This window comes from Gallus gallus, chromosome 17 (assembly GCF_016699485.2).
Source record: "Gallus gallus isolate bGalGal1 chromosome 17, bGalGal1.mat.broiler.GRCg7b, whole genome shotgun sequence".
Lineage (NCBI taxonomy): Eukaryota > Metazoa > Chordata > Aves > Galliformes > Phasianidae > Gallus > Gallus gallus.
In genome coordinates this window covers 1,047,825-1,068,281 of record NC_052548.1, presented here as the reverse complement: position 1 = coordinate 1,068,281, position 20,457 = coordinate 1,047,825, and the positions used below count along the sequence as shown (strand labels likewise).

General features: G+C 56.7%; 1 protein-coding gene across 2 annotated transcripts; it reads right to left on the bottom strand.

Annotated features, from left to right (window-relative positions):
• Positions 1-1,889: 1,889 nt before the first annotated feature.
• Positions 1,890-15,276, bottom strand: SAPCD2 (suppressor APC domain containing 2). Of its 2 annotated transcripts, none has more exons than XM_015279606.2 (6): positions 14,526-15,276; positions 9,751-9,884; positions 5,776-5,922; positions 4,903-5,004; positions 4,223-4,345; positions 1,890-3,778 (listed from the first exon to the last, which is right to left on the bottom strand). In XM_015279606.2, exons 1-6 carry the CDS (start codon positions 15,259-15,261, stop codon positions 3,650-3,652), a joined length of 1,371 nt encoding a protein of 456 aa, XP_015135092.2. In that variant the 5' UTR covers positions 15,262-15,276; the 3' UTR covers positions 1,890-3,649. The 2 variants fall into 2 exon arrangements, with proteins under 2 accessions (XP_015135092.2, XP_001232160.5); XM_001232159.5 differs by having other exon boundaries at positions 14,736-15,276.
• Positions 15,277-20,457: the final 5,181 nt, after the last annotated feature.

The following is a 20,457-nucleotide window of genomic DNA, read 5'->3' as shown; positions in this document are numbered from 1 at the left end:
AGGTCACAGCCTGAGAAGCACCAGGCACTGAGCGCAGCTGAGAGCAAACACAGGCAGCAGCTGCACACCCTGCCTGGCTCCACTCCCTGTCCCATGGGGGACCAACTGTCCCAGGACACAGTGGCTTCTCCAGGTCCTCAGTTCACATCCCAGTGGTTTGGCAGGATGGAGAGTGCAAGGTGTGGGCAGTCTGACTGCACGCCAGGTACCAGAGCTGCTGCAAATTGCCCAGGGCAGCAGGGAAGCTGGCCAGGCAGAGAGCAGCTTCTGTATGGCACGTGGGAAAAGCGAAGGCACAAAACATACGGGCTGAGGTCCCAAGATGTAGCTGTTCCTGCTGGCATTTGGAATAATTGCTCCGCTGAGAGAGCAGCCCTTCTCTAAGGGGGTTGCTGGGTGCACAGCCAGCCTCAGAGGGCGTGAGAAAAGGGCACAGAACTGAGCAGAAGATAGAAACCTCAAATAGACTCAAATAGACTTGGGTGACCAGACTTCTCAGACAGCATCGCTGGGGACACAGAAGATGAGATCCCGCATCCCCTGGGGCAGGCTGGGGGCCAGGTGCGACTCTTGGTTGAGCCCAGGCCCCTCCAGGGATGCCCCTCACCCAGTAACAGCCCCAACATCAGGATCCTGCAATGGGGGACCCCCTGTGCTGTCTCACTCTGGAGCCAGACTTGAAGACTTGAGTGCTTAGGTGCCATGACACCTTTTTGACCATCCCAGGGGCAGGGCTGAGTGCAGCTCGTTGGGCTGGGCATAGCCAAGAGCTGCCGTGCTGCAGCTGTGTGCAGCAGCATCCAGCTGTGAGCAGCACCCTGGGCTGCGCATTGACAAATCTGTGCAAACCCAGAGAGTTCAGAGCCCAAAGAGAAGGGAAGATGCACACAGCACTGCTCACAGCCCTGGGCACAAACCCAGCTCTCGTGGCACCGGACCGCCACGCTCTTGCTAACAGGATGGTCAGGCATGGAGAGGAGGGCCAGGCACACGGCTGCCCCACCAGGGAGCCCACAGCAGCACAACCAGCCCGGTGCCAGTAGCTCCCAGCCCCCGGGAAGCCTTGCTCCCAACAGGGGCTTCCTATTTCCCAAGGCTTCCCCATGCTGAGCGGGCCCAGGGCCAGCGCTGACAGGATGTTCCCCTGCAGCCAGGCAGGCCGGGCACCAGGGCAGGGACAGAGCTGCCCTGGCTCCACACACAGAGGGGCATTGAGCAGAGACAATGATCCTCTCTTTGCCTTGAAAGACCTTTCGGGCTTCACATCTTAACGAAAACTGGGGCATTTATGGCAATTATCACTCCCTCCTTGCCCTGTCTGGGACTTGTGGCTGCCCCACTCACCACTTGAAAGGAGCCGCTGCAAAGATCGCTCTCCCAAGCACAGGAGGGCTTTGGCTCAGATCCTCCTGCACAGCTCTGCTCCCATACCAGACAGAGATGGAGGCACAGACATTCAGATGCAGTGAACGGAAGTGCAGGTCAGCCCCTGCAGGGTGCAGCAGCGTCCCGGCTGTGCTGCAGGAGGGCACTGCTCCAAAAGAAATTGCAGCATTAATGTTTGTGAACTACACCAGCACCACCTGAGCGGGAGCCCCACAGCACAGCTCCTGGAGGAGCAGCCACAAGTCTCCAAGGGTTGCAGGGTACGGATGCTTTGTAATCCCATTGCACAGCAGTGAGGAAAGGCTGGGAGTGTTCCCAGCCCAACAGCACAGGTATGCCCGGAGGGGAAGGGAAAGGGCATGGGAACGGGACCTGGAGCACAGACCCACCAGGCTCCTCATGGCTGTGCAACCTCTGCTCACCTGCAACCCCTCCGGACGAGACAGGCAGGAACTGCAAGGCTTGCAGCAATAGATGGACTGATTCAGTCAGAGACAGAAGGATAAATTAAATAGATCACCCCACTTTATTATCCCTAAAAACAGGTTACGAGGAGAGTCACTTTTTGTTACGCCTCAGGTAAAACAGGCACTGGACACCAGAGGTGACATCATGATAGGGATGGCAGGCACTGATGCCCAGGGGATAACTAACACCCTACTCCTGCAGATAGGGGATGTGACTCGCACTGGCCTTGCTCTTCCTCCCTCTCCCCTGTGCTCTGCTGATCCCCACTCCAGCAGCAGGTGCAAGAAATGAGCAGGGACTGAACGCCATGCAGTGAACTTCAGGTCAAGGTCAGTCTCAGAGTTGGGTGGGACAAACTGCAGCACTGGATGAGTAAAAGGATCTTCTCAGGAGTGTGCAAGGAGCTGGTCTGCATGGTTCCCAGCCTAACACAGCTGAAGCTGGCACAGCAGGGCAGGCCCAGCACTTTTTGCCCAGCTCAGTGTGCTGTGCCATGGCACAGTGCCAGGAGAGCCCGAACACAGAACAGTGCTGAAGAGAAGGGCCAGGGCTGTGCCATGTGGGGATTCACACCGGTCACCTGCAAAAGTACCATCAACACCAAGTACCAAGCCACACTGGAAAATATTGCTCAGGTCAAGACCCGTCATTGGACTGCATGGGAAGGAAGAGGTATCCCAAGACACATCAGTCTAACGTGACCCATGCTTACACCACCACCCCAGAAGAGCTGGAGAAGGGTGCAGCCCACACCCAGGATGCCACAATGGGAGGCCTGCACATACCACCAGGTCAAGCAAAGCTGCCATTTCTCCACTAGGAGATGTGCAAAAGAAAGAGACCATCAGCCTCTTCTCCATCACCCACATTGTTAAACAAGAAAAAAAAGTCCTAAAGCCCCACTGTGAAATCAGGCTCATGCTGCAAGACATAACCTCTCCTTCTAAAGTCATCATGGAAAAAATATAAGTCTGGCAGTCATAAGGAAATGTTTGCCAGGTCAGGAAGATAAAGAGAGGTAGAGGTATCTGCCTTAATCTGCAAACAGCCTGGAAGAGCAGCTCAGAGGTACAGGTTACCTGATCCAGGTCTACGGCTCATCAACTACAGGAGCCTGCAAATGTGTAAACAGCGACTATGGCATCACTACGGCAAACTGGAAAGGATTATCCTGGGAGAAGCACCAGCTCAGGCGCTGCTCTAGCCCAGCCTGGTTCCACTGGCGGGCAGAACACAGGCAGCAGGGAGGTGCTAGGCACGCCCCATTACAGATTTTCAATCCTGTCCTCTGACAGAGGGACGAGCAGCAGACAGGATGCCCTTCAATGGCCAGGCTTGCCTGGGAACGCCAGATGGAATGTTAAAGATGCAGTATCTTTTTCTAAGAGCAGCCAGAATTCAGCCTAGGTCAGGCCCAGGGTACAGCAGCTCTTCCCCACCTCTCCCCATTCACACAGTAAGGGCAGCAGCTGTTTCCACCCGACACGCTGGGGGTCAGGGGGTGGGGGAGCAGTCAACTGCAGTCAGTTTAGAATAGGAGCAGCTTGTGAGCAGCACCGCCGGCCACGTGCAGCAGCACGGCAGGGAGGGAACTGCCAAGGCCTGCCCAAGCAGGGTCAGGGAAGCACTGTCCCCAGCTGCCTCCCACAGAGACACCACGGGCAGTTCCAGGCCTCCATGGGCCTTGAGATGAACACCTGGAGTAATGGACAGAATGGTTTTAGGGCAAGAGCCCCAGCCCCACCAACCCCCTGGAGAAGCTCAATATGGGGCCAGGAGTGCTGGGAGACAGGTGCTAGATGAAGGTGGAGTCCAGCTGGTTCATTTCGTGATTGCTGCGGGCACGCGCCTCAAAGAGCTGCTTGATCAGAGCAGATTTCTCCTGTTCCAGCTGGGTGATGCGTTCACTCTTGTCAGTCACCTCCTGCATTGGAAAGAGAAGATAAATGCTGCTCAGAGCTCTGTGCTGTGCCTGAGGTCCCCATGACCTGAGCCGGGCCCAGATGCTCTGTGCCCCCTGCGACCCAAAAGCACCATCTGCAGATGTCAGAACTTAAACCCCTGCTGTGAGCCTATCTGGGCCAGGGCATCCTTAGCATCTGCACCCTCTTGTGGTCCTCATTTGTCACAGTCCTTTCCCTTCAGCAGGGTCAATGAGGTTCACATCCATGGTCCCATACCCAGCAAACAGTCCAAGCCCATCACGTGAGGGGCGCTCAGTTGTGAGAGGGAAGGGCTCGAAGCGCAGCCCATGGCCCATCTCCAGGATGACCAAGGTTGGCCAAGCTGAAGGATCACTTTCCACAGCCACGTATTCTTTCTCTGATGGTTCCCTCTCAGTGCTCTCCTCCCCACCATCCCTGCTCACCTTGGTGAGAAGCCGGTTTTGCTCCTTCAGCATGTTGATGGCCTGCTGGGTGCCTGCTGAGGCCGGGGATGCCACAGGGGCAGTGGGGGCCAGCCTGCTCAGTGCTGAGGTGGGGTTCCCTGGCTGCAAGAGGGTGAAGGGAAAGGATGAGACAACAGCCTTCTGGTGGCCCTCCTCCACCTGCCTCTGAAGCCAGAAGCTGTTTCGGAGGCACAAGGGGAACTAATGTGTTAGGAGCTGAGAGAAACCCAGCACAGGATTAAGATCCACCAGTACAGTCAGCACAGGCCAATGCAGGGTCTCTAGCAAGGCTATTCCAGACAGACACGGAAGCACTCCTTGCAGCATGTCCTGCTCCTGCAAGGAGCCCATGCAGCAGACAGCATTCAGGACAGTCAGCTCTGGGAGCACTGACTCAGCACCTCAGCAGGATGCTTCCCCTGTTTGCATGCAAAGATCTACACCTTCACGGGGATCTCCTTTAGGTCTCCAAATGCCATGAGCATTCTCCAGCCCAGACAAGCTGCACTTCCCTCTTGACCCATCTTGGCAACAGAGCCAAGTCACTTCTCCATAGCCTGGGGAAGCTCCGGCAGCCCATATGCCAGCTCGGCTGCCAGCATGAGGACAGGCCCCTGGCTCACACAAATGACTGCAAACCACTAAGGCATTGTTCTCACCTTGCCTACAGCTGACAGGAGCTCACCCAGGCAGCGGTTCACCTCCTGCAGCTTCGGGATCAGGTGCCCCAGGTGGCTCTGGCTGCCATCAGGGAGGAAGTCCTGGAAGATGGGGTGAAAGACATCAGGTGTTACTTTGGTGCCAGCTTCCAGGGAACCCCGCTGCCCAATGGGGAGGCTCGGTGGCTGGCCATCCTCCAGCCCTCCTCACACCTCCTAGCACTGCGGCACTCCTCCATTCCCACATCCCAGCCCCACAGCCTCACCCACACAAACCATGAGATGCACACGTGTTTAGATGCCACGGGATGCATACTGCCCCACAGCACAGCCAGCACGAGGGCCAAGGCTGTGGCTGCTCTGTCAGGCCGGGATCCTGATCCTGTGTGCAGCATGGCAGGATGTGAGTGGGGCTGGCCAGCTGTGTTGAGGACACACGCTGCCTCACACCCTTCTCAGCAGGCCCAAGGGAGAGCCCCATGGCTGCCATGTGTGCAGCAGAACATGCCAGCCTATGGGGAAGGGTCAGCCTTCCTGCATGGGTCATTTTTGCCTGGGAAAGCCACTGCCATGAGGCCAGGCCTGATCCTGTCCTTGCAGTGATGTCTCAGCTCTGCACCAAGTGTGTGGATAAGCTCTCCCACAGAACAGAGGGACCTGTTTGCTGCCTCTCCCCCTCTTCTGCCAGGAGGGCAGGAGGGGAGCTGCTCCAATTTCCCCCACCCATCTGGGATCCCCAGGCCAAAAGTGCAGGCACACACAGACAGCACAGTGAGGCCAATGCCAGGTGCAACAAGATGTCCCAGCCCAGTTCTTCTAGCCCACAAATTCTCCCAAGCTTATGTGCATTCCCAGAACAAGCCCCAGACTCACAGTGCTGGTTTTGTTTTTCCCCAAGAGCCTCTGGCGTTCTTGCATGAAGTGGATGTGCTGGTGGTACCACTCACGGGCACGCTCAACCATCTCCAGACCCTGAAGCAGGAAATCCTTCTCCTGTTCCAGCTCCTTCATATGCTTCAGCTGCAGGACAGAGTGCAGACATGTTACTCTCTACTTATCCAGGTCCAAGCCAAATGCTCAGAGAAGCACTGCCTGGTCAGCTCCCATCTGAAGGCCCCTAGGAGCAATGTAACACAGGCCCCTTCCCGCAGCCCAGCCCAAGGATCTGGCTTCTTCATGAGGCAGAGAGGAATTTGGTTACAGGCAGCTGTGGCAGCCCCTCTTGCCACAGCAAGCTGCAGAGAAGTTGGGTGATAGCCACTGGTTGATCCCTGTTTGGGGTAGGTTCTCCAATTTGGGAGAGCAACAGCAGCAACCAAAGGGCCATCAGGTCATCTCTGTTCTCCCATCCATGGAACCAGGCCTGCTCCCCATCAGCTCTCACTACAGAAGCAGGTTTCTCTGCTTTGTCATTTATCTGAGCACATGGTAAGAACAGGGCCTGCAACCTCTCCAGGCTGCAACCCCCAAAAGCAGCAGCAACTCACAATGCTGTCAGGAAGCAGCCAAGTCACCCGCAGAGACCAGAAGCCTGGGCAAAACCCACAGCCTGCTTACTCAGCCCTCTGCTTTCCCCTTCGCTTCACTGCCCGAGGCACCTCTGAGCTGAGCAAGGCATACCTTTCTGCTGACTGGTTCTGCTTAGCCTTCAGGTTTGAGCTCTAGAGCCATCTGCAGAGGGATTAGGTATGTTCAGGTGTCAGGGGGAGGCTACAAGAGCACCTGGAGCTCTTGCCCTCAGGTCCTCACCAGCACCTCCCCTCCACAGGCCCCTTGTCACTGCACTGCCACCAAGAAGTCACAGAGCTGGCAAGAGGAGAGTCTGCTCCCTGTGGAACAGAGCAGCCTCAGCACAGCAAACCATGAGCCCTCACCCACCTGTGCCTTCCCCAAAACCTGCTCCGCCAGAGCTGTGCCTCCTGCTCACATCCTTGCAGCTGCTCTGAGGCAAAGAGGCCAGAAGCAGTCCCAGCTCTCCCCACAGCAAACAGCCACCTGCCCTCTCTGCCACGATACCACCTGAGCTCCGCTGCCTGTGGCACAGACTGGGCACCATGAGCCGCCCCACAGAGGGCAGGCAGTTCTCCCCATGCCCAAAGGAAAAGCCAAGCGGTGAGCCTGGAACCTCTCCTGCTGTCTGGAGAGCATCTGGAGGGAGACTCAGCTTAGAAGTGACCCCAGGCAGAGCCTCCTGCAGCAGACAGACAAGGATGTACCAAACGTTCCTTCAGGATGGCAGCACTTCCCTGTCCCCATCTCCGCACCAGGAGCCCCACAGCTGTTGCACACCAGCCACCCCACAACACCACGGCTGTTATTTCTCCCTCTGCTCCTGAAAATGCTGTTTGCAATACAGCAGCAACACACACACAGGCTCAGACAGACAGAGGAACATACCCACAGGAAGAACCGCAGAGCCTTGGTACTGCACAGGCTGTTGCTGAGGGGCATGAAGAAGGTGCTGTATGTGGCAAGGACCCCCATCCAGCTCTGGCTGCAGCCTGCAACTGCCTGTCTCATCCTGATCCCACCTGACTTGCTGGTCAGCGTGGAGATGGGAGGAAGGGGCAGCAACACACTGAGCAGGGGGACATCAGCAGTTCTACTGGCTGCAGGGACAGCAGGTGGGATCTCTGCAGGGGCAGTGGGATGGGATACAGCGTCTCAGACAGGGCCAGGACAGGGAGGTGGAGTAGACACAGTAGGTTTTGGTTGGTGCTGCCTGTGGTAGAAGGGGAGGGGAGAGTACCATGCCCTGGGCTGCCCACAAATTAAAGTGCTCAGCTTCTCACAGGCCTCATCCCAACTACCCTCAGGCTATGGGGAAATGGGGCCAATCGATGGACTCACTGAAAAAAAACAAAAAAAACCCACCATCTGAGCAGACACCAGCTGTTCATCTTAAAGCATCCCTGGCTGCAGCACAGCCCCAAAACCTCTGCCTTGCTGATTAACAGGTCCTATTGTACTCATGGGCTGCCAAATGGACATCAGTCCCTTCCACCCCCACCCCTCTGGAAATGGGGCAAATTAGCCTAATTGCAGCTGTGTGCCCTCTCTCTGCAGGGCCCAGCATCTTCCCAGCTCCAGAGAAGATGGAAGCATAGCCAGGCAAGAGCACAGTCCTGCACACAGACTCAATCCTTGCTGGATTGAAACCTGCTCCAACTGTCTCTGCATACTCAAATCTGGAACTGGCACCCAAACGTTTGTGCCCTGGTGCTGGGGAAGGCTTCTCACCCCCACAGGATAGTGCCAGGCATCTCATCTCAGGGAGGAGTGCAAAGGCAGTGCAGCACTTGGATATAAAGGGGATGGAGGGAAGAAATGTCCCTCCCGTATCCCCCATGGCAAATAAGCAGTGTAATGAAACAAAAGTAAGAGCAACACTAGCCCAGAGCTACAGCAAGTGTGGCAGTCCCAGGAACAAACAGCAGCTTCCAGCAAGACACCTTGGCCACCAAAGCCCTTCCTCACCAGCACCAGGAAGGGTGTGGAGCTGAGGGAGCACTGCCACCGCTGCTGCACTCCGGCTTGGAGCTGCATGAACACACAGGAGCCCTGCCAGAAGAGGGGGGCATCTCCTCCCCAGGCAGCCACCAAAACCTGAGGAGCAGAGGGAGCCCAACCCCAGGCAGGCACATCCACAGCTACTGCCTCTTGTCAGCACCCCTCAGCAGAGACCCTCTGAGACTGAGAGGAAAAGAGAGAACCAGCCCTTTGCATTGCTGCAAGCCCAGCAGAACCTCTTCTCACACGTGCATAAACCAACCCTTCCCAGGCGGGTCAGGCCAGGCCAGGAAACAGTATGCTATATTTCCCAAAGCCAGTGAGATGCTGCCATCGATGCTGCACAAGGACAGCCCACGCAGCCCGCTGGCTGGCCCAGAGCAGGCAGTGAGTGACACCAGGGTGCGAGAAGGGGAAGTGCAGAGTGATAGTAGCAGTTTTGCCAGCAGCTCCTGAGCCGTGAGACAAAGCAAGGAAGGTTGGACGATCACTCATCCTACAGACGAGGTCCTGGCTCTCTTCCCAGTCAAATTTTGCTTGAGCTTGTGGGCAATATGCCCAGTCAGCTTCTGCATTCCACTTGGGAGCAGCACAGATCCCTTGGTCTGGGTAACCTGATCTAAACCTCTCCACTTAGCAACAGAGAGAGGAGCAGATCACTCGGTTCCAGGCTTCCCAGCCAAATTCAGTCCAGATTTCTCTGCAAAAAAGTCTCTCAGGAGCCATGAGGATCAGCATGCTAGAGCCCTGACTGACATCATCTAGCAGAGGTCACAGCAAGAGGCCCTTTCCTCGTGCTCTGTCCATGTTCTAGCAGGAAGGAAGCCTGCAGGGCTGGCTCTGGCTGCTCAGGGTCCTCAGGCTGCAGCACAGCAGGCCTCAGCACCACCAGCACAGTGTATAGGTGACTTCTGCTGGAGTGCTTGAAAGGCCCAGAGACTGACCTATGGAGACCATTGCAGCACTGGGGCCTCCTCCTAACACTGTAAGGTAAACTTTTGCCCTTCCTGGCCCAAACTTTTGCCCATGGGGGTGTTTGACTGCACACATGCCAACTCCATTGACTGATCTGGCTCTTGGAAATATATACCTCCTCCTTCCCCCGCACATTTCAAGAAGCAAAATACCTTGGAAATAACTGCAAGGCCATCACGTACATTAACAAAGCTTTGTAACAGAAAGAAACACCAGGATCTTCCTGACATCCAAAGACCCTACAGCTCTCGTGTGCAAAGTGGGCAGGAGAGAGCAATAGCCCACAGTGCTCGTATCAGCAGTGAGGGACCTCTGCAATATCCTCACTTGGGGCAGTAGCCCATGATAGGGCTGTTCTCTTACCATGCCAAAGTCCACACCGTTGGCAATAGTGTGTCTCCGGTGTTCTGCACGCCCCCTCTGATGTCTCCGAACGTCCCCAGGGCCTGCATGGCCACCATCTCCCTGGGACTGCCCAGCAGACTTAACATCAGTACCTGCAACAGAAGAAAGCATAAGGGCACCACCTGCTTACAACAGAAACCTCTCCACCGCCCCTCCATGGGGCTATCTGCAAGGCACTCCTGCAAGCCAGCCAGGAAGGGGGCAGCTGAGCATGCACCAGCCCTGGCATCTGCTAAAAATCTTTGTACAGGCAAGACAGACCTCAGTAATATCTCACTCGGTTGTGCCAGGCGAGCAAGTGCCCCCTGTGGTCATCTTCTGAATAACGCAGGCAGCCTCCAGGCAGTGCTGATCCAGTCTCAGCACAACCAAACCACCAGTGGCACTGCCTGCTCTGGCTCTGTCCTCGCAGGACGCCTGGCTCCCACTCAGGCAGCACAGGCTCTGCCAGGCACTCATCTCCTCCTGAAGGCAGTCTGTTTGGTGGTGGGCTCAGCCACACAGGTGTTCCCACGGCCCATTTGCACCAGCAGCGGCAGCCTGGAAGCAACAGAGAACTTCAGGAGTCGGCTCCATCTCTGGACACACGCAGCTCTCACAAGGAGCCTGCTCCGGAGGTGGCCAAGAAGAGCAGACCAGCTCATTTCAGAGCAAACACTTTCCTTCCCCACCCAGATGTGTGTCCGTTGTCCGAGGAGATGATGCACACCAGAAGCTCCATGCCTGTGGTCTTAACACACAAAGTCTGGCTGCAGGGTTTCCAAAATTTTATTAAAATCCCAACATCCTATTTATCAAAAGGCTGATCTACTACAAACACATGACACCGGTCCAAATCCACACATAACCTATTTCTGCAGATTAAGTTCAGGCTGGCACGTTTCGAGCAGGATCAGACGCCTCCTGCCAGCGCTAGATGACTGTGTGCTGAAGCAGGTATGGGCTGAGCACCTGTCCAAGTCAGCACATCCCCCGTGCTGCACGCCCTGCCAGAAAGGCAGCCCTGCAGCCACATCCAAGCCAGCTCAGCTCTGTGTTTCTGGACATGCTGTCAGAGCACCGCCCTGCTGCTGAGCACCACGGCGCCAAGGCACGCAGGGTGCAGCCAGCACCCTCTGCTAACATGTCTGGGCAGCAGGTGTGCTGCACTCCCTTCTTGCTCCAGGCCCCTGCTGAGTGTCCAGCAGAGCCTGCCTTGTGCTCATCCCCTCCCTCCTGCTGCTCCCTCTGCTCTCTGGTCACAGCTTTTTGCTTTCCTGAAGTTTCTTAGCCTGGAATCCAAACAAGAACCAGAAAATAGTAGCAGGGAGGTAGGCAAGGGAAAGCAGGTAGCAAGGCAGCTGCAGGACACATCTCCCTGGGACTGCTGCCCCCATACCTCCCAGGCACCCCCACCCATTGTGATCCCCTCCTCCAACCGGCCGGGCACACGCAGTGTGCTCTGTAGTGCAGGCAGGCAGGAGGGACAGAAGCACTGAGCAGGGTGTGAGGTCTACATGGCTGTCAGTGGGGCACACAGATGCAAAGGGTGCAGGATATGGGGCAGGAGAAGTGAGCTGAGGCTGCAGGAGTCACCTTTCATCTTCTGAGCCCAGCTCACAGGAGGGAGCTGAGAGGCAGAGAGATGGGAGAACTGCACAACTGCAAGGGTGTCTGTGCTGCCAGCATCTATCAGTTCAGCAACAGGAGTGGCAGTGGGCTCACAGCAGCAGCCAGCAACATCCCAGCAGCGGTGCAGCTGGGCACTCACCTCACTTAAACCACTACTGTGCTACTTTGGAAAGGAACCAGGGTGGCACACAAGTTCTGCTGCTGGTTCATCACAGCATCCTGCTTCTCTTGCCATCCAGGGCTCCAGCACAGACAGGTCTCTGGCATCTCACTTAACACAAAGTCTGATATCACTCACTTATCTGTTTTGCCAGATGCCTTTGGTTTCAGACACCCATATCTACCTGGGAGGAACAGCTAAGCCAGCACGACTGGCACAACTGAGCACATGTTCTCCTGAACCTGCAGCACAGCCTGAAAGGGAAGTGGAAGGATAGTCTCAAAACCAAGTCACTTCAATAAGCAGAATGCCAAAACAAAGCCAGGAAGAAACCTGTGGGAAGAGCTGCAGGATGGAAAAAATGTTAAAACTTTTTTTTTTTTTAACTCTCTGAAGTGCCACTACTGAGTCTGTGGGGTATGATAAAAACACAGAGCCCAGAGGCTGATTTGGGATCAACCTCTGATAAGGAGGTGCTCCCTGGTCAAAGAGCAGAGCTCCGCACACCTGGATTATCAATGTAGCGGTAAAACTGAACCCACGCTAACGAGCTGGGCTCAGCTCCTCTTGGGCACAGGACCACCTCCCAGTGGGGACCCCCTGCCGGGCACAAGCTCAGCCCTCAGCAGACAACTTCCCAGACACCTGGCAGCTGTTGCTCAGGCCACTGCCAAGTGTAGAACAACAGCTGCCTACAAAACCATCCTGCTCCTCCCTGCTGGTGCCAGGCAGCTTCTAGAGCCAGGCCACCTTGGCTGTGCTGGGGGCAGGCAGTGTCCAGGGGCACCACTCTGGGTAAGGCAATAACCACCCAGCACCTTCATTTCCCCTCTGCCAGCAGGGAGGAAAGCTTTCCCATTGGGAACCAAGAGGGTAAAGAGCCCAAACGCCGAGACACTTGGACACTGCTGTGAGAGGCAAGCTGAGAGACAGCTCCCCACTGCTGGCACAGTGACTCCTCTACTTTCAGCCTCACTGTCCCTCCCTGTCCCAGCAGATGCTGTGGCTGCCACCCATGCTATGGCTGTGACGTGGGGCGGGAAGCAGAGGTGGGCAGCACCCTGTGAGCAGCCCTCCCTCCTAGAAGCACAGACAGAGAGAGCTCCCTCAAAGCCTTTGATGCCTACAAGCACTGATATACCACCTCCCTGCTCTCAGACACAGTCCTCCCAAGAGCCACACCATACAGCCAGAGCCTTGGAACAGCCGTGAGCCCAAATGCTGCCATCTAACCGAGCTGAGGCTTACTGGACCCCCAGCAGCTCCCAGCCAACAGCTCCAGGCACATCTCGGCCAGCTGAGAGACAGGTCTTGCTGTGCTGAGGCCAGGCTCCTTCCCAGCCAGCTGGAGGGAGCATCCACAGCTCCACCTCACGCTAGGAAATCCCCCTGTGGTACAAAGCATCACTGAGCAGGCATATGGGATTGGGAGCTAAAAGAGGAAAAAGTAATTCTGAGCTATAACTGTCACTGAGCTGCTGAATAAACCTGGAATTCGGGCCTGTTGCCAGAATGTGGCCCTGCTTTTTGGGAAGCTGGCAGCAAGGGCTGAGGCTTTAAACCCACCTGCAGCCCCAGGACATCAGCACAACACCAGCCTACAGTGCAACGATCCTCAGGAACCAGAAAGTCATATGCTCTGCAGTACTCATCTGCTCAGTCTCAGCTAGTGGAGAGCATTCAATTTGATGATTATTTATCAAGGAGGATTTTACTCCCCCCCCCCCCCCCCCCCCAGGTTTTTCTGGATTTAGACTCTTAATTCTAAAAAACAAAAAACAAACAAATAAAAACAAAACCCAGCCTGCTTAATAACATTCCCTTGGGAGAAGCTCCTGCGGTTAACCTGGAGGCAGAATGGAAAGCAGGGAATCTCTGGGACATTTAACATTTCTTCTCCACCCTGCAGAAGGGACTGGGAAGGAAAGGGTGGGGAAGGGAATGCAAACCAGCTCGGGCACCTCTCCGAGGTAAAGGAAGGCATTGTGCTCAAGTGTTGAAACAGCAAAGCACCAAGTTTTCACACAGAGCTCTGTGTCAGGAGATCTCAAAGCACTGCACAGGAGCTGCCAGGAGGTCCCGTATTCCTCATGGCATTTCCTTCATGCTAGCAGCAAGTCAAGAGGCCAGTGATGGAGTCTTCCTAGTGGAGGGGGGAGGTGCTGGGAGCAGTGCTCTCCCTCTCCTGCCTTTGTCAGCCCCCCAATACATAGGGGGAAGGAACACATGCCGTCCTTATATGCTTCTACTCTCCGCCCATCCAGCTGGCTGAACAGCTCTCAACACAAGCCTCCCAGCCACTGTGCTAAGGCAAGGAAGAAGGCGGATGTCCCGCGGTGGGTTCCACACCAGCCTGCAGCCACGCAGGACGGACAGCACGACCTGCAGACCGCTCACTGAGCCGTAGGGGAGCAGATTGGCACAGTGGCCCCGGATCCGGGGAAAGGGCCCGGGGGCGGCGCTGAGTGCTGCTGGGCTCTGCCGCTGACCGCAGCACCGGGCCGGCAGCAGTTTGCTTCTCCATCGCAGCGCCCAGCAGCTCCTGCCGAGGATCGGATCCACCCCACGGGGAGGTCACCTACAGACGCGGTGCCGGAGGACAACTCCGGACATGTTACTGCAAAGCCCTTAATTCTTCTTGTCACCACTATAAACAGACAAGCACCCACACGAGAAGTGCAAAGGGAAGAACGAGCCTGGGAAAAGAGCAGGATTTGCAAGCAGCACGCTCTCCATTCCGGTTTATCTGGAGCCTGAAACAAAGCCCACGGAAGCCAAAATAAAAAGCGGCGGCGACTCCTCAGAGTTCCACACCAGGCCCGGGGGAAGAATTTGCCGTTGTTTTAAATGCCAAAGGAGGAACAGGTCGGTGCCGCCTGGGAACCGGCCCGCCCCGCCCGACCCGACCCGCCGCTCCGGGAGCCCGACCCGCCCGACGGGGGGTCCGTCCCGCCCCGCTCACCTCTGCCGCGGGGCTGCCCCTGGCCCGGCTCCGGCTCGCGGTGTCCGCCGTTCTGCCCGCGCCGCTCCTCGTTGCCGTGCGGGCTCGGCAGCTTCTCCAGGCTCCGCGAGGCGCTGACGGCGGTGCCGCGGCCCCGTTCCTTGTCCCGCTCCTTGTCCCGCTCCCTGTCCCGCGGCTCCCCGCGCCCGCGCCCCGGGGCTCTGCCCTTACCCGGGACTCCGCCGTCGGCGCCGGGCAGCGCGGCGCGCAGCCCCAGGACGAAGCGCTCGAAGGTGAGATACCCGCTGGGCGGCGCCGCCCGCCGCAGCCCGTCCAACACGCCGGCGGGCAGCTCGCGGGCCTCCGCACCCTGCCAGCGGGACTCGATCTCCCGGAGGTGCACGTACCCCCGCCGCCGGTCGTCCAGGATGTCGAAGAGGGTGCGCAGGCTCTGCAGGAAGGCCCTGGGCAGCCCCTCGGTACCGGCGGGGGACGGCCCCGGAGGGGACGGGCGGGAGCCGCGCTCTGGGGCCATCGCAGCCGCCGCCGCGGCCCCGAGAGTTACCGCCGCCCCGCCGCGCCGCGCCGCCCCGCCCCACTCCGGCGGCGCGCTCTCATTGGCTGGCGGCGGGCGGCGCCGCGGGCCCATTGGCTGCGGGGGCGGCCGCCGGTTTGAGTTTCCGCGCGGCACGAGGCGGCCCCGCGTTGGATCCGCCCCTCCCCGCGCTCCGCGGTGCCCGCGGGGTCGCCGCGCCATAGGCTGCCCCGGGCTGGGAGGGATCGCCGAGCCCAACCCGGCCCCGCGCGGCACCGCCCAACCCCCAACCCTACGGCTGAGAGCGGCGTCCCGGCGCTCCGTGAGCTCCGGCAGCTCGGGGCCGCGCCCGCTGCCCTGGGAGCTGTGCCGTGCCCAGCCCTATGGGGCGCAGCCGTTCCCCAACCCCGCCTGAGCGTCCCCTGACGGCTCCGTGCCGTTCCTTCGGGCCGCGTCGCTGTCACCGGAGAGCAGAGAGCGGCGCTGCCCCTCCGCTCCCTGTGAGGAGCCGCGGGCCGCCACGAGGGCTTCCCGCAGCCTCGTGTGGGCCGGACAAACCCAGGGACCTCAGCCATTCCTCTCACACATCGCCCTCAGACCCTTCCCCATCTTCACAGCCCTCTTCAGGGTGTTCTGGAGGTCCTTCCCTGCCTTTCTGTGCCCTGGGGCTGCCTCCCCGCGGGGCTCACCCCGCCTGCTCCCATCCCCCCCGCTCTGCCCATGGCTGCTGGGATGGCCAGGCAGCTGCCGGCTCCGTGCTGTGTGGTGTAAGGGCCCTAAGGAATGGTTTGGTGGCCTCAGCCTGCAGTCACTCCCAGCAGGAGAGAGACCCATAAAAAGCAATGCTGGCTCGAGCAGTGCTATTATTTTAACAGGCACAAATCCTCTTTTCTCACAGCACGGGCCTTCACCTGCTGCTCCTGTTGCTGCAAATCTGCTTATTGCCCGGCAGAACTGGGACTGCTACCTGTGCTCACACTCCGTTTTTTTTCTGCTTCTTACAGTGACTGTCAGCCTCTGACAGGACAGGGCTGTGTGCCCGCTGGGCTTCGCACTGTTCTGAAGCCATGGCGCCCACCTGTCTGAACAGGCGTAGGGATGCACAGCCTCAGTGAGGTTGGTGAGTGCACATTCTTCTCCTGGGAGGCTTTCTCAGCTCGCTCCCTGGAATGCCTGCCTCTTCCACATCAGACACTGTAACCTTGCGGAAAGTGAAACGCGTCTCTTTAGGAGCAGGGAGACCTGAAGGCATTGCATTTCCAGCCACTCCAGAGCAGATTAGGCTAGTGAACAGGAACAGAACGTCCAAAATGTGAGACGACTCTCACTGTCAGCTTTGCAAAAGCAGGTGAGAAGTCATGTTTCAGCCCAGCTTTCTCAGCGTGGCAGCACCCCCGCAGGAGTGAGAAGTGCTGCTTTTTGCAGAAGGCACAGAGAGGTGCCATGTGCTTGACTTGCCTCGTGCCCACAGGGGCACGGCGCTTGCAGCAGGAACTGAGTGTGTGCCCGGGGGGCTGTAGCCAATGCAGCAGCACTGACTGCCACCCAGCAGAACCGTGCTGAGGGGTGAGGAGCCCAAAGCTACCACAGCTATGGAGAAGGTGGAGAAAGGTGCCAGTGTTGATGAATGTGGAAGAGACAAGATCTGGGTCCTCTCTTTCTGTGAACTTAGTATGAATCAGCAGTGTGAAGAGGGAGTTTCTCTAATTTAACTTGAAATTTTCTATGTCAGGTCTGCGTGTTAGCCCTGATAAAACACGTTGCCCTTCTCTGATCCCTCCATCAGACAACGCACTGCAACAAAGCACTCTCGGAACACCACTGCTGCTGTTCCCACTCCGTAGGCACAGTGGCCGCCTGGGGCACCCTGGCAGCCTCGGGGGGAGAGGGGGTACCTGCAGGGACCTCATCCTCATTCGATGTTCATGCTGCTGAGTGTCACAGAGTGAATGCCCTGGAGCACAGGGGTGGCTCATGTGGGCACAGGAACTTGCTTGGGTACTGTTTTGCTGGCAGCACAAAACAGCAGAACACTGTCAGGAGCGAGTGGGACATCAGTACCTGGGAGAATACAGAGAGCACTTATTCACCCTGCATCCAGAAGAGGCAATTAGTGACTGCAGGTGCTCGTGCTGTGAGGCTGCCTGTGTCACAGACACCTTCCGTGCCATCTGTCGGGGTGATTTCCCTTGCTCTGAGTTTGTTTGAAAGGGAGAAGGGGGCAGAGATTTGGCCCTCGTGCTTTGCTGTCAAGGTGGCCTTTGCTGTTCTCCCATCGCTGCTAGCTTCTGTGCTGAGGGCAGGCATGTCTGCTGCCCTCGGCAGCTGTGTCCTGGCTGAGGAGCCTCCTGGTTTCTCAGCCTACTCTTGCCACTCCTCTTCTGGATGGGGTTTCTCAGCCCTGTGAGGCTGCCAGGTGAACCACCACAGCCTCTGGAGACCATCACCAGTCCCTTCTCTACCAGCAGCCTGCTGGCTCTGCTCCCCATGCCAAAGCCAGGCTGTTCACAGCCAGATCTTCTTTAAACCATTTATTTTCATCAATTCTTTGGATCTGCTTGCATGTTTTGCAGTCTCTGCCTGGCTTGGCCATGTTGGACTGAACTCACTCACTTCTGTGGAGGATACAGGGAGAAGTCTCTGGTGCATCACTGAAGGTCACACTGCTTGGCTCCGGTAACAGCAGGAGGTGAGGCTGTGTGCCTCTGCAGGGCTTTAAGCCTCACACTTTGCAGCAAAGTTGAAATCTTTCAAACTGACCCAAACTGTGGCATTTCAGATTTTGAGTGACCTTAATGTCTCCTGTCCAGTTTCCCTGCCTGCCAAGTCTTAGTAGGAAAACACCAGAAACTATTCTTGGCACTGACCATATATTGGGATATGGGTGAAATTCTCTCTCTCCTCCACGTGGAAATGTCTGCTCTGGCAACAAGAACCTGAGGCCCGAATGCCTTCTGCAGCCTGGCTGTGTTTTCTATATCAAAGTGACCTCAGGAGACTCACAGAACGCTCATGTTTTCCTCCTCAGAGCGGCAGGGTGAGCCAAGGGAAGCGGGTTTGGAAAATTCTTCGCAGGGGCTTTGTATGTTCTATGTCTTTTTGGTTGGTTTGGTGGTTTCCCCCCCCTTCTCTCAGCAAATAGTTTATTTTAGGGCCAGCCAAGTTTCTTTTTGTTGATAGAGACATCTTTCTTTCATTTTTTATTTATATTGCTATTCTGGTATAAACAACTCAGTTACTCAGTTCTCCTTCCTTCAAGGTACTGGAAAGCACCTTTTGGTGGGGGGAACTGCCAGCCCCAGCGCTGCCACATCCAGAGCACATCCAAAAAATGCCCTGCAACTGCTGGTTGGTTAAAACCACACCAGGAACTGTGACAACAGCAGTCTAGCTCTGGGTCTCTCTGTTGCTGATGTATGAAGCATGGTTCGCATTAACGCCTTCCCCCAGCCCTGAGGCTGCAGGGAATACCTCCCAGTGTGTCCCAGGCTGTCAGTTCAGCCCCCCAGGGGCTCAGAAATGCAGGAGCTGTGCAGCCTGGGGGAAGCAGCAGAGCTTTTCTTGTGGGAGGGCTGCCTTGTTTGCTCTCCACAGCTTTCAGATGCCATCCTGCTTCCCCCTTGTTGCATGCTGGGCCTCTCGAGGACGTGCTCTGTTTGCCTAGGAGGAGGGCAGGCACTTCCCATAAAGTTGCTTTTCTTTCCATCAGACTGTTTTTGACTCTGAGCAGGAAGTCTGGTGGCGGGCTGGCGCCTACCGGCTGTCACAAGGGCTGCGAGGGGGCTGGGGTGGGTGGCTGTGGGACAGAGGGGTCTGTCTCCTTACCTGCAGCACGCATAGCTCAGCAGAACAGGCACTTCATTGGGCTAGGAATAGGGGCATGAGCCGGGAGCACAACACGTCCCCAGGTGGTGTGTCACGTTGGAGCGTGGACACCAAGGCAGGCACCAGGCTAACCAGGCTCTGTTACCCACTGCTGCTACCTTTCAGCAAATGGCAGCCATTCCATTTAGCAGACACAGAAGCAGCGAAGGGCAAAGGTAATGCCACAGACATCAGCTACCCGACCCCTTGTTTTGCTCAGGGGACAGCCGTAAATTTGCTTTTCTCTGCAGCACACATCGGTGGATTCTTACCTGTTGAAGCAGAGTCCTAAAACGAAGGAGCTCTGTCACGTCCCAGGTAAGATATCCTGAGATATCCTGCCCCAGCCCACTGCTGGCACCGCACAGAGCAGTGTTTGCTTTCTCTCTTCTTCAGGGGTTCTGGAGCTTTCTGATGATGTTTTTCCCATTTCACCCACATGTTTGTGTTTTGTTCGTCCCATACTTACCTGCATCCTGCTTTCTCAGGTTGTCCTGCCTGATATGCCCGATCCAAGCTGAGATTCTATTTTTATCCCTTTACAGAGGAAAATTTCAACCCACATGCGTGCAATGGATTGTGGAATCAGGGGGGACACCCTGCAGGAGGACAAAGCTGCTCTGGGAGAGCTGAGATAGCAGAGAAGCGTGCTGCGTTCCTTCACAGCTGTGCAGCAGGGGCTGCTCTGAGTTACACTGGAAAAAGGCAGGCTGAAATTTGTAAGTTGGATCTGAGAGCTTTCTCTGATGACAGTGTGTTTACAAGGGTCAGTGTTTATGCAAGGCCATAGTGTTTATGCAGGCACTGAACGTGTGGAGGGACCAATTGGCCACAGGCTTTTCAGAAGAGATAGGCAGGGCAGGAGGGGCAGAAGAGTTGCCCTCTATGTTAAGGGGCAGATGGAGTGCGAAGAGCCACTTCTCAGAAACTTCCACAATCAGGTTGTGGGTGAAAATCTGGGACTGGACCAACACGGGACAGCTGGCAGCCAGGTCTACCAAAGGCCACCTGAGCGGGGCGACCCGCAGCTGAGGCCTTCTTGCTTCAGCTGCAGAAAGTGCTGTGCCTGCAGGCTGTTGTATGGATGGGGGATTTTAACCACCTGGATATCTGCTGGGAAAGCAGCGTGGCAAACTGAAAGACCCCTGGAGTGTGTTTGAGAACATCCTGGTGCAGGTACTAGACAAACCAAGCAGAAGGAAAGCATCTGTGGAGCTGGAGCTCATTAAAGAGGTTGAGATCGGAGGCACTCTGGGCTGTAGTGAGTCAAGTCTGTGGTTTTCAGGAGGATGGGCCTGGCAAAAAGCAAAGTCAGGACCCTGAACCTGGGGAGAGCAAATTCCTGTTTAAGGAATTCCTCAGTGAGGTCCCCTGGGAAGCTGTCCTTGGAGACGAAGGAGTGGAGCAAAGCTGGCTACTCTTCAAGGAAGAGTTCTTAAACTCTTTCTGAGCACACAAGAGCTTGTTGTCTCCCAGTACAGGAAAACAAGCAGAGGAGGCAGGAATCCAGCATGGCTTGGCAAGGAGCTGCTGGTCAGACTGAGGGATAAGGAC